The 16,272-nt window shown below is 42.6% G+C and overlaps 1 protein-coding gene across 1 annotated transcript in view; it reads left to right on the top strand.

The window, feature by feature from the left end:
• The first annotated feature begins 5,920 nt into the window (after positions 1 to 5,920).
• FBXO3 (F-box protein 3) overlaps positions 5,921 to 16,272 on the top strand; it is a 33,486-nt gene continuing 23,134 nt past the window's right edge. The window contains exons 1-3 of the mRNA XM_027562699.1: positions 5,921 to 6,066; positions 10,293 to 10,382; positions 12,651 to 12,814. Coding sequence (XP_027418500.1) covers positions 5,963 to 6,066; positions 10,293 to 10,382; positions 12,651 to 12,814 — 358 coding nt within the window. The 5' untranslated portion in view covers positions 5,921 to 5,962. The remainder of the gene's footprint in view (positions 6,067 to 10,292; positions 10,383 to 12,650; positions 12,815 to 16,272) is intronic.

The raw sequence follows: 16,272 nt of genomic DNA on the forward strand, positions 1-16,272 counted from the left end.
CCCGTGGACAGAGGAGCCTGGTAGGCTACAGTCCATAGGGTTACGAACAGTCGGACATGATTGAAGTGACTGGGCATGCATGAAACTCCTACCAGCTTTTAGATTTAAAACAAGTAGCCCATTTGAGGGAGAAATAGAGACAAACATGAATTAGGATCAAATGCCTTTATGAACTTTTCCTGTATCAACAGGTACGGTTCTCTTGTAAATAGAAATGAGAGGTCTGTCTTTATCCATTCAACCTGAATTTAAACTTTCTACTTATTGAATGTCATACTAGACCCTGGGTAATAAGGATGTAAAAGACAGAGTTTACAGACTGGTATGTAGCAGCTGACTCTAGTATTCTTGCCTGGAGAATCTCCAAGGACAGAAGAGCCTGGCAGGCTACAGTTCATGGGGTCACAAAGAGTCAGACACGACTGAGCGATTAAGAATGAGAGAGACAGACAGGGAATAACTGACCTGAATCTAATTCAGTAAATGGTCTAAATATGTGCACAAATAGTTTGGAAGTAAGACATGTAAGCACAAGGGTTTTTTTGTTTGTTTGCTTCAGTTTGGGTTTTTGCTGGGTGGGTCTCTCATTCGTACTGTAGGATTTCAGTTTATGGAGGTGACTGAGTGACACCATGACAAGGTCAATGCCATGGAAAGAAGTTTTTCTTTTTTTTAATTACATTTCCCTAGAGAAAGAGGCACACCATGCCATGAAGGGTCCCCGTGGAAGCATCAGGTTTGGGTCAGGAGGCAGAAGCAGGAGCAAGAGGCAAATTTAGGCCAGAGATTTTATCTGAGTTTGCATTGGGCAGGGCAGAGTAAACAGCTTGAAAAGTGAAGTGAAAGTGTTAGTTGCTCAGTCACGTCTGACTCTTTGTGACCCCATGGACTATAGCCTGCCAGGCTCCTTTGTCCATGGAATTTTCCAGGCGAGAATACTGGAGAGTGGCCATTTCCTTCTCCAGGGGATCTTCCTGGCCCAGGACAAACAGCTTGGGACTGGCTGATCTGAACAATACATGGGGGTCTTCGGACCATTGGGGTGTTCTCTCATTGCCTGGTACCTGAGCCTGAGATGACACAGGGCAGGGGAAGTAGTGGCTCTGTGTGTGAGAGTTAGATAAAGGGGGTGGTTGGCTTGCATATGAGAGGTGTGTCCAAGCTGTTTGTTATCTTTAGAAACTAGCTAGACCTGGGAGGTCAGTCTGCCTTTAGTCAGCAAGATTTTTAGGATGTCAAAACATCATAAGATACAGAAAATAAAAAACACAATTAATACAGTGTGAGTGGGGGAGGAAAAGGGTTATAAATATTAGACAAAACCATAATTATAAGGCATTAATGGTATGGTTGCCAACATCCATTGGATCATAGACAAAGCAAGAGAATTCCAGAAAAACATCTATTTCTACTTCATTGATTATGCTAAAGCCTTTGACTGTGTGGATCACAACAAACTGTGAAAAATTCTTAGAGGTGGGAATACCAGACCACCTGACCGGCCTCCTGCAAAACCTGTGTGCAGATCAAGAGGCAACAGTTAGAACTGGACATGGAACAATGGGCTGGTTCCAAATTGGGAAAGGAGTATGTCAAGGCTGTATATCGTCACCCTGCTTATTTAACTTATATGCAGAGTACATCATGCGAAATGCCAGGCTGGATGAAGCACAAGCTGGAATCAAGATTGCTGGGAGAAATATCAATAACCTCAGATATACAGATGACACCACCCTTATGGCAGAAAGCAAAGAACTAAAGAGCCTTTTGATGAAGGTGAAAGAGGAGAGTGAGAAAGCTGGTTTAAAACTCAACATTCAGAAAATGAAGACCATGGCATCCTGTTCATTACTTCATGGTAAACAGATGGGAAAACAATGGAAATAGTGAGAGATTTGATTTACTTGGGCTCCAAAATCACTACAGATGGTGACAGCAGCCATGAAATTAAAAGATGCTTGCTCTTTGGAAGAAAAGCTATGACAAACCTAGACAGCATATTAAAAAGTAGAGACATTACTTTGCCAACAAAGGTCTGTATAGAGAAAAAGGCTATGGTTTTTCCAGCGGTCATGTATGGCTGTGAGAGTTGGACTGTAAAGAAAGCTGAACGCCGAAGAATTGATGCTTTTGAACTGTGGTGTTGGAGAAGACTCTTGAGAGTCCTTTGGACTGCAAGGAGATCCAACCAGTCCATTCTGAAGGAGATCAGCCCTGGGATTTCTTTGGAAGGAATGATGCTAAAGCTGAAACTCCAGTACTTTGGCCACCTCATGCGAAGAGTTGACTCACTGGAAAAGACTCTGATGCTGGGAGGGACTGGGGGCAGGAGGAGAAGGGGACGACAGAGGATGAGATGGCTGGATGGCATCACCGACTCGATGGACATGAGTTTGAGCAAGCTCCGGGAGTTGGTGATAGGGAAGCCTGGCGTGCTGCAGTGAGTGGGGTTGCAAAGAGTTGGACGTGACTGAGGAACTGAACTGACTAAATGGTATGGTGAATTGAGGAAATGGAGTATTTTGTTGTTGGGGGTGGGTGGAATGGGAAAGGTAGAATCATTTCCTCTTTTCCAAATAGTAGGAAACTTTCTCCGGAATGTGGCAAAGTTTGTAAAACTTGGTGATGCATGTATGTACAGACTTGTACAGGTTGTTAAAAAATTAACATTTTTAGATATCTAGCCAGTCATTTACACAAATCTTTATGGGCATCCATAAACCACTTTAGGGGACAGATAGTTTTAGAGCTGAGTAAACAGTTACATGGGCTTTCCTAGTGACTTGGTGGTAAAGAATCTGCCTGTAGGAGATACAAGAGACCTGGGTTTGATCCCAGGTCAGGAAGATTCCCTGCTTGGCAATCCGCTCAAGTATTCTTGCCTGGAGAAGCCCATGAACAGAGGAGCGAGGCTGGCTGCAGTCCATAGTGTTGCAAAAAGTGGACACGACTGAAGCCACTGAGCATGCACACATGAAAACAGGATCATAGAATTTAGGCATAATTAACTAGCTCACCATTCCACTTCTAGTAAACAACAGATGTATGAAGTCCAGGTCTGACTGGACTCCCTCAAGCACACAGAAGAACTATACAAAAAAGATCTTCACGGCCCAGATAATCACGATGGTGTGATCACTCACCTAGAGCCAGACATCTTGGAATGTGAAGTCAAGTGGGCCTTAGAAAGCATCATTACGAACAAAGCTAGTGGAGGTGATGGAATTCCAGTTGAGCTATTTCAAATCCTGAAAGATGACGCTGTGAAAGTGCTGCACTCAATATGCCAGCAAATTTGGAAAACTCAGCAGTGGCCACAGGACTGGAAAAGGTCAGTTTTCATTCCAATCCCAAAGAAAGGCAATGTCAAAGAATGCTCAAACTACCACACAACTGCACTCATCTCACACGCTAGTAAAGTAATGCTCAAAATTCTCCAAGCCAGGCTTCAGCAATACATGAACCGTGAACTTCCAGATGTTCAAGCTGAATTTAGAAAAGGCAGAGGAACCAGAGATCAAATTGCCAACATCTGCTGAATCATGGAAAAAGCAAGAGAGTTTCAGAAAAACATCTATTTCTGCTTTATTGACTATGCCAAAGCCTTTGACTGTGTGGATCACAATAAATCGTGGAAAATTCTGAAACAGATGGGAATACCAGACCACCTGACCTGCCTCTTGAGAAATCTGTATGCAGGTCAGGAAGCAACAGTTAGAACTGGACATGGAACAAGAGACTGGTTCCAAATAGGAAAAGGAGTATGTCAAGGCTGTATATTGTTACTCTGCTTATTTAACTTCTATGCAGAGTACATCATGAGAAACGCTGGGCTGGATGAAGCACAAGCTGGAATCAAGATTGCTGGGAGAAATACCAATTACTTCAGATATGCAGATGACATCACCCTTATGGTAGAAAATGAAGAACTAAAGGGCCTCTTGATAAAAGTGAAAGAGGAGAGTGAAAAAGTTAGCTTAAAGCTCAACATTCAGAAAACTAAGATCATGGCATGTTCATGGCAAATAGATGGGGAAACAGTGGCTGACTCTATTTTTCTGGGCTCCAAAATCACTGCAGATGGTGACTGCAGCCATGAAATTAAAAGACGCTTACTCCTTGGAAGGAAAGTTATGACCAACCTAGACAGCATATTGAAAAGCAGAGACATTACTTTGCCAACAAAGGTCCGTCTAGTCAAGGCTATGGTTTTTCCAGTGGTCATGTATGGATGTGAGAGTTGGACTGTGAAGAAAGCTGAACGCCAAAGAATTGATGCTTTTAAACTGTGGTGTTGGAGAAGAATTTTCCACAGTTTATTGTGATCCACACAGTCAAAGGCTTTGGCACAGTCAATAAAGCAGAAATAGATGTTTTTCTAGAACTCTCTTGCTTTTTCGATGATCCAGCGGATGTTGGCAATTTGGTCTCTGGTTCCTCTGCCTTTTCTAAAACCAGCTTGAACAACTGGAAGTTCACGGTTCACATATTGCTGAAGCCTGGCTTGGAGAATTTTGAGCATTACTTTACTAGCGTTTGAAATGGTTTTTCCAGTGGTCATGTATGGATGTGAGAGTTGGACTGTGAAGAAAGCTGAACGCCGAAGAATTGATGCTTTTGAACTGTGGTGTTGGAGAAGACATTTGAGAGTCCTTTGGACTGCAAGGAGATCCAACCAGTCCATTCTGAAGGAGATCAGCCCTGGGATTTCTTTGGAAGGAATGATGCTAACGCTGAAACTCCAGTACTTTGGCCACCTGATGCAAACAGCTGACTCATTTGAAAAGACTCTGATGCTGGGAAAGTTTGAGGGCAGGAGGAGAGGGGGACAACAGAGGGTGAGATCATTGGATGGCATCGCCGACTCAATGGACATGTGTTTGGGTGGACTCTGGGAGTTGGTGATGGACAGGGAGGCCTGGCATGCTGCAGTTCATGGGGTCACAAAGAGTTGGACGCGACTGAACTGAACTGATGAAGTCCAGGTCTGACTGGACTCCCTCAAGCTCTTTACATCACACTGCATTGGGAAAGAAACAGAAAAGAAGAAATCTGCTAAGTGATCTATTCCTTAGCTCTCAGTCCAGGACATGTCTCCCATCTCCAATTTAACACCTTCTTGTCTAAGCTTAAGAGTGACCATCAGTGCTTCAACTAAGCCCATTGAGGCCTCAACCCCCCCTTCACATCTGAAGTACTTAACTCTCTGAAAAGAAATCTTGGCAAAAACAAAAATTTATTATACACTTGCATTGCCCTAAAATGTTGAAAAACAACCGTGACGACCAAATTGAGAGCACCAAATAGATTCAGACCCTATGCACCTTTTACTTGGGAGGGGGTTAAAATTATGCCCTCGATAACCATTTCCTTAGTTTGGAAGAAGAGCCTTCCACCAGCGCCTCTAGTTGATTCCCAACTCTGCCCCCTACAGAGTGGACAAGGCTCCTGCTGTGTGTAAGCGACACGCCGGGCCAGGGAGGCTAAAAAGAGAAACGAGGGATTTCTCGGTCGGAAAACGAAGAGAAACAATGGATTTCGGGACCAAAGACAGAGAGAGAACTTGAGGCCAAGCTTCCAGGATAGCGGATGTAAAATTTCTCGTGAGGGGCGAGAGTGACCCAATCAAATTTAGTAATAAACTCTCAAAGAGGTCCGGACTGGGCAGGTTTAGGGATCGGAATGGGAGGAGGGAGCCCGGGGGAATCTAAGGGAGAGCACAGGGGCACTCGGCAGACCTAGAGTAGCTTGGGTAAGCCGGATCCCGGGGCACGCGCGCTCAGCCGGCAAGGCAGAAGGCGGAGCCTTCCGGGGAACCGCCTATCGGGCCGCTCTGTGGGCGGGCTATCCTGCTCTCCTGTCGATTACATAACAAACCTGTGCCGGTGGCTGGGGAGCGGCGCGGGCTGTGGCGGAGGGGGCGTGGCCGGGGCGTGGCCAGGCCTGCACTGGGCCAGGCAAGATGGCGGCCATGGATACCGAGTCGGCGCCCCTAACCCTAGAATCGCTGCCCACCGACCCCCTGCTCCTCATCTTATCCTTCTTGGACTACCGGGACCTAATCAAGTAATGGGACGAGGCACATGGCAGGGGTGGGGTTCGCGGGTAAGGGAGGTGGTGTAAGGCAGGAAGGACGGAGGCCCGGCTCGCCGACCGAACCTGGACTCGGGTGTCACCTAGAAGGTGACGCCAGGGCCACCCTGATCCTGCAGGGTCCCTCAGGGGGCCGGGGTGAGACCGCGGCGGAAGGGGCCCCGCCTTGAGGTCTTCCTCGCGTCCGGGGCCCAGGCCTGAGGAGCGACAAGAGCCCTCTCTCCCGGGCCTCAGCGAGGCCCAGTTGGAAGCGGGGAGATACTACTCCCCGCTGCCGGCCCGCGGACGCCCGCGGCCCGCACCTCCGGACCCCCGGCGTCTCTGCCCGATCCCGGCAGCCTTGGCCGCTTTGAAAAAGTCTCCGTCCCGGCGGCAGAGCCCTCTTCTCTCTGCCTGGGCCGGAGGCCTTCGGAGTCGGGCGCCAAAGTGGGCCAGTGGGACGCGGGAGAGGAGCCGGGCGACCCCCTCACCCCTGGGTGCGACTTCTGCGGCAACGTTATATCTGGCAGGCTCACTTTCAATCTTCTCTGCTGTATAATTGTTTCGTTTTCAGCCTTCTTCCTCACGGTTGCATGTTGGATTTTGTTTTGGTACTGACTTCCGGTGTTGCGATACAGGTGACCATCTTCCCTCCTGTATGCTTTGGGTTTCCCAAGTTGCCCGCGTCTGTTCCAAAAATAAACACCGGTTGCTGGTAGGGGTGGTTAAATGCCAGGTTCCTTCAGCGCTTGGGACTGCCTGGAATGGTGGAAGAAATGGCGCTGTTTACACCCTTGACAGCTGGTGGCATGCCTCTTTCTTGGGCCACCATATGTATTTGCAGAGGAGGCAAAGTCGCCCTCTTAAGGATAGGTAGGAGAGATTCGTTTTGTTTTGTTTGATTAACCATTGGATTCTAGCAGTTTGGTGACTGTACCCTGTGTTGTCAGGGATCCTTGTAGACATGCAGCTTTCTTGAAGTTGGTGGCAGCTGTTGGTTTGTCTAGCTAAGTGGTGACAGAGAGATAACTCCAGTTTCTGGCTGCTATCTACATTAATACCTGTAACATTTTAATTTTTCTAGAAAACAAATTTTTCTCTACTCACGCTTGTAATAAAGTTTGTCTTTTCTTTGGAAAAGTCTGTTCCAGCTGCAAACTCTCATCTGAAATATTGTGTTGCTAGGGCCTTTTAAGGGCTTCCCTTGTAGCTCAGTTGGTAAAGAATCTGCCTGCAGTGCAGGAGACCCGGGTTCGATCCCCGGGTTGGGAAGATCCCTTGGAGAAGGAAATGGTGACCCACTCCAGTATCCTTGCCTGGAAAAATCTCATGGACAGAGGAGCCTGGTGGGCTGCAGTCCATGGGGTCACAAAGAGTCGGGCACGACTGAGCGACTAACACTTATAGCCTTTTAGAAATCTAACACTACACACACTCTTGATCTAATGGGCTACCTTGCTCTCAGAATGATCTTTCTAAGACAGATCCTAAAAATCCTGTAATGCTGCTCGTTATTTACAGATTATAACCTAAACTTCAGGGAGCATTTAAGGCCCTTATTATTTGACATGGTCCACTCTATCCAAATTGACCTCAGCCAGCATACCACACTTGTGCCTTTTTTGTTCTGTGGCTTAAACTCTTGACCTTGCCTGGAATACCATGCTCCCCTCTTCTCATCCTAGCAAGATGAATTCCTTTAAGACCCCCTCTCCTGAGTCCCATCTCTACCTTTCTTCCTCCCTCTGCAGAGTTCATTTACCATACCAGACAGATTGTGCATTTCTTAAATATAAAGACTGTATTGTTTGTCTTTGTAGTCACCGTTTATTCAACAGGTTTTTGTTTTTGTTTTTGTTTGTTTTTTTGATCGTTTCTGTGTGCCAGCCTATTAAATGCTGGGGCAACAATAGTGAACAAGACACATAAGGACCCTCTTATAAGCTCTTACAGTCTAATGGGCAAGATGGAGAACAAGTGCATAATTACAAGAGCTGCTGTGTGCTATGAAGGAAATGAATCAGTGACTCTGTTAAGGAGCTGATTCAGACTGGAAGGAGCTGCCATGTATGATAGACAGCATAGAGCAGTCCTGGCAGAAGGACCCGTGTTTTCAGGAGCTGATTGGAGGATAGCAGAGCCTGCTGGAAGAGCTAGAAGACTGGTGTTGCAGGAGGTAGGGAGTGAGTTATAGGCAGAGAGGCTGAGCAGAGACTGGTGAGATCATGAAGGACCTTGTAAAACAAGGTGAGGAGTTCAAATTTATTATAAATGTTTTAGGTCGTAATCAAAGTTTTAAACAAAAGTGACATGATCCCTCTATAAATGTTTGCAGAAGTAAACTGAGTTGAATACTGTATTAGTCAGGGTTCTTGAAGGAAGCAGAACCAATATGTGTGTGTATGTGTGGCTTATTTTAAGGTATTTGCTCATGAATTGTGGAGGCTTTTTCCTATAGTCTGCCATGTGCAAGCTGGAGACCCAAGAAAGCTGGTGATATAGTTTGAAGGGTAGGGAGCTGGAGAAGTGATTCCCATCTGGCTCTAAAACCTGAGAACCAGGAGTGCAAAGGCAGGATAAGATCAGTGTCCCAAATTAGTGGTCAGGCAGAGAGCGAACTCAGCCTTCCTCTGCCTTTTTGTTCTATTCAGGCCCTCAATGGATCGGATGATGCCCACCCGTATTGGGGAGGGCCGTTTGGCTAACTTAGTCCGCCAGTTCGAAGGCTCATTTTTTCCAGCAACATGTGACAGGAAATAGTGTTTAATTAGCTATCTGGGCATCCCTTAGCCCAAACAAGTTGACACAAATGCCATCGAATTTTATCCACAGAAAAGTTTCCAATGTACTGTGACTTTCCTGTAGTATGTAGCTCAGATTTTTCAAGTGTCCCTCCCATTGCTAACCTTCTGAAGGTTTTGGTACATATTTGCTGAACTGGATTGTGTTGGATTGATTAGTCTATTGGGATCATTGTGTAATGTGAACTTCACAGTTTGAGTCTCACTGCATATCAGAATTATATGTGGCACTTTAAAAATATACATATCATGCCCGAGGTACAGACTTCACCCCATGCCGAATGAGTCAGAAGCTCTAGGACAGTAGTTTTCATCCTTAATGTCCATCAATAATCACCTCTGGTGCACATTCCAGAGATTCTTTTATGGTGTTTAAGTCTTGGGATATTGATAGAAAAGGACCTAAAAAAGAGATAGGGGACTCTTGAATTCACAAAATTGGAGGGATTCCTAGTTTTGCGAATGTTAGTTTGGGCGTCTCCTGAGAGTGGCTCTAAAGGATGAGAATGATGTTTGTGTAAAATCTGAAAAGTGAACAAAGCCTACTCTGTTTAGCATTAGTTGTTTTTTAACATGCCCCACTCACAGCCTTGACAAATCCTATGTAATTTAAGATTCCCTTAATTGATTAGTTATTGCCCAAGTAAAATCTTTTAATATCTACCTACTTTTTCTAACTTGTGACTTCTCTTCTGAAAGGATAGAAATCCATTTTTTAAAATCTCAAGTTCATTCTTTTTTGAATTAATTACATAGGGAAGGATTTACAGGAATCAAGCACTATTGTGTTAGAAATCTCTATATAATAAGAAAATAATTTCTAATATTTCATATTTTTGAGCAGTTGACCCTAAGTTGAATAGCCATGGATACTGAATCAGAACTGTTGTGAATCTAACATCTTTTATAAGTGGGTTTTCCAATAGTTCCTATAATTGAAAAGTGTTTTTGGCTACATATTCCTGTTAAGAAAAAAAATTAGAACAAACAGAAGGCCTATGTATTTAATATCAAATGTCTCACAGATCTGAAAAAGAAAAAACACTTTCTTTACATCTGCATAACATTTCTGTTTATAGAAATGATTACTGCCCAATAATGAGTATAGGAAAACTCTTTGATTTGAAATAAATCCAATGGTTTATATGTTTCATAGACTTTTGTATGAAAATTAAAATTGTAAACATTTTGCAGTGTGTTTGTGAACTCAAATAGTTGAGATTTCACTACTCACAAGGTAATTATACTAGCTAACACATTAAACTGGTTTTAGAAAAGACTGTTTTGTGGTTATAAGGGTAGATAGTGGGAGAAAAGCAAAAGGAACAAAACAGAACTTAACATTGAATATTTTCATCATCATTTCTAACTTGCTTTCTTGTTTTCTTTTATACTAACCATGAATCTGGTTACTGCCAGCTGTTGCTATGTCAGTCGAAGACTCAGCCAGCTATCAAGTCATGATCCGCTGTGGAGAAGACATTGCAAAAAATACTGGCTGATATCCGAGTGAGTATTTGGGAAACATGTATTCTTGAAATTGGGCTCTTGGCTTTCATTAGTGCTAGTCTGTCTTGATTCTCCTCTCTAAGCCTTGTCTCTTTAACACCTTTGATGGCTCTTCTTGTGCCTGCCAGTAAACGCAGGTGTTCTCCAAGCTTCTGTTCTTGGCTAACTGCTCTTCTCCCTCTGTGAAGTCTCCTGCATGCACTGCTGCAATTTGTAGAGATGCCTTGTATACTTCTAACTCCCAAACCTGAGTGTCCACGCCAGACATTGCCACTGAACCCCAGATTTGTTTGCATAACTGTCTGCTAGACTTTCCACTGGATGACCCACAGGGTTCACCAAATTCAGTAAATTTTAATTAATTTGATAGAATAAAAGTGTACATGACAGAAGGTGGGAGTTGGAAAAGGTGAAAGAAAGGGTAGGATTGCTAATATCTTTTTCTTAGGTTGAGGGGAGTCAGGTGGTAACTGAAGTTGATGAAGCAAGAAACAGAGGTTTAAAAATATTATTTAAAGCTAAGCTATTGAGTAGAACTAAAAATAACAGAGCCTCTAAACATTGGAAGGAGAAAGAATGAGGAAGAAGGAATTTTAAGTATTGCTTCATCCTGACCTTTTATTGTTTGGGGTATCAGTAGATAGATATAAAATTGATAAATCAAAAACTAGAGGAATAGGGACTTCCCTGGTGGTCCAGTGGTTAAGAATCTGCCAGCCATTGTAGGGGACATGGGTTAAATCCCTGGTCCAAGAAGATCCCACATGCTGTGGAGCTAAGCCCATGTGTCACAACTACTGAGCCCGTGTGTCACAACTACTGAGCCTGTGTGCTCAACTCCTGAGGCCACTCGCTGCAATTGCTGAAGCCCATGTGCTCGAGAGCCTGTGCTCTGCAACAGGAGAAGGCACTGCAGTGAGAAGCCATCACACCACAGCTAGAGAGTAGCCCCCGCTCACCTCAACTATAGAAAGCCCAGACGCAGCAGCAAAGACTCAGTGCAGCCAAAAATTTAAAAAATTAAAAAAACAGCTAGAGGAATAAGCATTTAGAATTATAGCGATACTTTCCGGAAGTAACTAGTTTCCTTTGAAGAGTTGGATTTAGAACAGGAGACTGCCTAGCTTTTCATTATAAGTTCTTCGGTACTTTTTGGTTTTAATAATATGTGTATTACTTAGATGAATAAAAGGTTACTTCTTTCCTACCACTCCTCTCACCCCAAAAAACACACACACACATGTACATACAACACCCTGAATTGTTCTCCCCATCCCTAAACCTGGTCCTCCTGTATTCCTGCCGTCATAGCGGTACCATCCATCCTGGCATCCAAGCATCCTGCGTCTCTTCTGTCCTTCTCTCCCTACCTCATTCAGTGACCAAGCCTTTTTGACTTTAGCCCCTGTATGTTTCTTGGATCTTTCTTCTCATTTCATTTAGCCACCACCGCTTTAGTTCAGTTCATCGTCCTTTACCGGACTGCTGCAGAACCTTTCCAACCGGTGCCTGTGCCTCTGGTATATACCTCTAGTACACCCCTCCCAAACCACAAGCACAGGTCCACTCTTTTCATTCCCCTGTTACAACTCTTCAGTGGCTCTCTAGAGGATAAGGTCCAAGCTACTAGTGTGTTATTCTGGCTGCCTTATCCTGTACCACTTCTGACTCTTAAATTTATATTTCATTCTTTCTCCCTGATTAGATTACATTCTTTGAAGGCAAAAAATATGCCTTATTTTCAATGTCCTCAGTGGCTAAATAGACAGTAAATGTTTGTGGAATTGTACCAAACAGAAATGTTGAATTTTGGTTCCTTTGCTGTGCTATATTGATTCTCTGGTTAATCCAATGTAGATATATTAGATTAATATAGCCTGTCATTAGTTTCTAAATGTTCTCTAAAATGGAAAAGCTAAATATATATTTTAAAATTTTACAATTGGTATGTTTTTAGGAGTAAGTTGAAATTCATATCCCATATATTATTCATATTATATCTTATTAAGGATTAGAAAACTTAAAAAAATAATAAATAGAAAGTAAAAAAAAATAAGTGACTCATAATCTCACTATTCCAGGAATAACTTGTTAAATTTTTTGATGTATGTGTCACTGTTTATTATCTAGTCTTCATTTGTAGCTAAAATAAATGAAAAGGAAGACAAAAGTAGCCACAAATTCCCAATAAAGTATGTTGGTAATTGTGTAAAATATATGCTAATTTCATTGTAAAATATTTTTAATTTTATTTTTAAATCTATTTAGGGAAGAGAAAACACAGAAGAACCAGTGTTGGAAATCCCTCTTCATTGATACTTACTCTGATGTAGGACGATATATTGACCATTATGCTGCTATTAAAAAGGCCTGGGATGATCTCAAGAAATACTTGGAACCCAGATGTCCTCGGATGGTTTTATCTCTGAAAGGTATTGGGAATACAAGGTCTCCCTTCTTCATTTTAGTGACTCTAGTTTAAATAGGTTAAATAACTTTAGGTTTCTATCTCCTGTGCTGATCTGTGCTAATCCAACAGTATCTGTAACGCATCATTCACATTTGGTCAAGGAAACGGGAAGCCTAATTTGCGCAGAGGACACTGGCTCTAGTGCTTGCCCTATTTTTGCCCACCTCGGCACCCACATGATTCTTTATTAGAAGGGAAGCTGAACTCATTTGATCTTTACATTTGTTTTACGTAAAGAAACTAGTAATGCTAAAATTGCTTGAGGATACCTATTGTAATTTCTTTTAAAAGACTTTTTTTTAATTGAAGCATTGCCTGCTGTATCAACCCTCTTCCCTGTTTTCAGTACAAGTAAGTGTTTATTTGACAGCCTGGTATTAGGAAAGACCAAATATTGACAGACCGGGTTTTTAAGCATCTGAAGAGCAGCGTAATAGAATAGGGAAAACTTTCATCCCCACTTTGACACTCACAGAATAATGAAACTCAGATTTGAAGTGAGGTTAATTTGACTCCAGAATCTGTGCTCTGTCTACCATAGTATTATTGTCCAATTTTGGCAAGAAATATTAACAAGCTATTTCCCATTACTTTGATTTTTAAATTTATGCCCAAGAAATACATAAATGGATTGGAGATGCTACTTAATCTGCTTTAGCCTCCAATTTTTTTCAGGTTTCTCCACTAAAAGGAATTTTATATGTGTTTTGGTTTTGCTAAGCTGAAATTGGAATTAGTTCTTCTCAAACGTATTCCTTTTGAACTGAGGTCTCTTTTGAAAGGGCATTCCTTTTACATTTCATATTTCTGCTGTACTTTTCCATGCAAATATGAATTTCATACAATCATGATTGCATGACCAATTACTTAAAACTGAATTGCAAGGAAGTAGAAGAAAGAATAATTTGGTAGAGAGAGTAGAGCTTTGAAGGACAGTACCCTTGATTAATATTTTTATTAGTTTTTTTTCCTTGAAAGAAAAGAAAAATACCATGTACTTCGTATGTGAGGTTGAAAAATTTCAAGAGGAAAATAATTCTGAAAATAGGTAATTTGGTGGTGATATGTAAAATATGTAAGGCTTAGTGGACTTCCTGGGTGGTGCTAGTGCTAAAGAACTTGCCTGCTAATGCAGGAAATGTAAGAGATGCAGGTTCGATCCTTGGGTTGGGAAGATCCCCTGGAGGAGGAAATGGCAATCAACTCCAGTGTTCTTGCGTAGAGAATCCCATGGACAGAGGAGCTTGGCAGGCTACAGTCCATAGGGTCTCAAAGAGTCCTACACGACTGAAGTGATGTAGCATGAAGCAAGCATGCAGTAGCTAGTATTTGTTAAACACAAAGCTAGGCGCTAAGCTAAGTACTGTGTATTATTCCATTTAAATTGCCAAAATCCTATGAGGTAGGCAATTACTATTCTCATTTTATAGGTGAGCTACCTGAGGCAAAAAAATCTAAGTAAGTTGTTTGCCATCATAAAGCAAAGGCTGAGCCAGGATTTGAATACAGGACTGATTCCAGAGCTGTGGTCTTAACAGCTGTTGAAGGAAGAGAAAACCTATTCTGTTTAGATTATTTTAGGACTCTTAGAGAGCTAGTCTAATATTAGGATATTTGGAATATGAGAATATATTTATTGTTCTCCTTTGAGACACGGAGCTACCAGGAAAGGAAGAAACTAAAGGTACATAGCGGCCTCTTCCTTTTTTCTTTTATAGTTTTTTAGGGGGGCACTCAGTTGGTATTCCCAGGCTCCCTGCTCACAGTTGTGTACTTAGTGGTTGGAGGTGAGGTTGTCAGAGAATTCCTTAACAGCCCCTGTTTTACTACTAAGTGCCAGTTCTCTAGGGTCTTTGCTATGAGTTGGAATAGGACAAATGCTCTGAAATCTAGAAAATCGGGGGTTCTATTCATGTAGACCCATGAGTTCTAGGACTGAATCAGGAACCTTAGCTAATTCATCTCAGGGGCCATAATCCCTGACTCATTTTCAAGGGTATGGAGATTACAGATAGGAAACTTGGAAAGCAGATAGGCATTGGGCTTGGGAAAATTTTTATTAAGTATCTTGAAATTATAGTATATTGGCATGTTGTTGTCATTCAGTGACTCAGTCGTGTCCAACGCTTTGCGACCCCATGACTGCAGCACACCAGGCTTCCCTGTCTTTCACCATCTCCCAGAGTTTGCTCAAACTCATGTCCATTGAGTCAATGATGCCATCCAACCGTCTCATCCTCTGTCGTCCCCTTCTCCTCTTGCCCTCAATCTTTCCCAGCAACAGGGTCTTTACTAGTGAGTCGGCTCTTCATATCAGGTGGCCAAAGTATTGGAGTTTCAGCTTCAGCATCAGTCCTTCCAATGAATATTCAGGGTTAATTCCTTTTAGGATTGACTGGTTGGATCTCATTGCAGTCCAAGGGACTCTCAAGAGTCTTCTCTAGCACCTCAGTTCGAAGGCATCATTTCTTCCCCACTCGGCCATTTTTATTGTCCAGCTCTCACATCTATACATGGCTACTGGAAAAACCATAGCTTTGACTAGATGAACCTTTGTAGGCAAAGTTATGTCTCTACTTTTTAATATGCTGTCTAGGTTTGTCATAGCTTTTCTTCCAAGGAGAAAGCATCTTTTAATTTCATGGCTGCAGTCACCATCCAAAGTGATTTTGGAGCCCTAGAAAATAAAGTCTGTCACTGGTTGCATTGTTTCCCCATCTGTTTGCCATGAAGTGATAACCAGATGCTGTGGTCTTTGTTTTTTGAATGTTGAGTTTTAAACCAGCTTTCTCACTCTCCTCTTTCACCTTCATCAAGAGGCTCTTTAGTTCCTCTTTGCTTACTGCCATAAGGGTGGTGTCATCTACATATCTGAGGTGATTGCTTTCTCCCGGCAATCTTGATTCCAGCTTATGCTTCATCCAGCCAGCGTTTCTCATGATGTACTCTGCATATAAGTTAAATAAGCAGGGTGACAGTATACAGCCTTGTCGTACTCCTTTCCCAATTTGGAACCAGTGTGTTCTTGCATGTCCAGTTCTAACTGTTGCTTCTTGACTTGCACACAGGTTTCGCAGGAGGCAGGTCAGGTGGTCTGGTATTCCCATCTCTTGAAGAATTTTCCACAGTTTGTTGTGATCCACACAAAGGTTTTAGCATAGTCAATGAAGCAGAAGTAGATGTTTTTCTGGATTTCTCTTTACTTTTTTAATGATCAAAAGATGTTGGCAATTTGATCTCTGGTTCCTCTGCCTTTTCTAAATCAACTTGCATATCTGGAAGTTCCAGGTTGCAATCTGTCTAATGGTATATATCATATGTCTTTGAAGTTCATATTAACCTTAAGTGTTGGCTTAACATTTTTAGAGTCAAGGGACTTTTTAGAGATTATTTTGACCAAGGATTAGCAAACTTTTTCTT

Source organism: Bos indicus x Bos taurus, chromosome 15 (assembly GCF_003369695.1).
Source record: "Bos indicus x Bos taurus breed Angus x Brahman F1 hybrid chromosome 15, Bos_hybrid_MaternalHap_v2.0, whole genome shotgun sequence".
In the NCBI taxonomy this organism is placed as follows: Eukaryota; Metazoa; Chordata; class Mammalia; order Artiodactyla; family Bovidae; genus Bos; species Bos indicus x Bos taurus.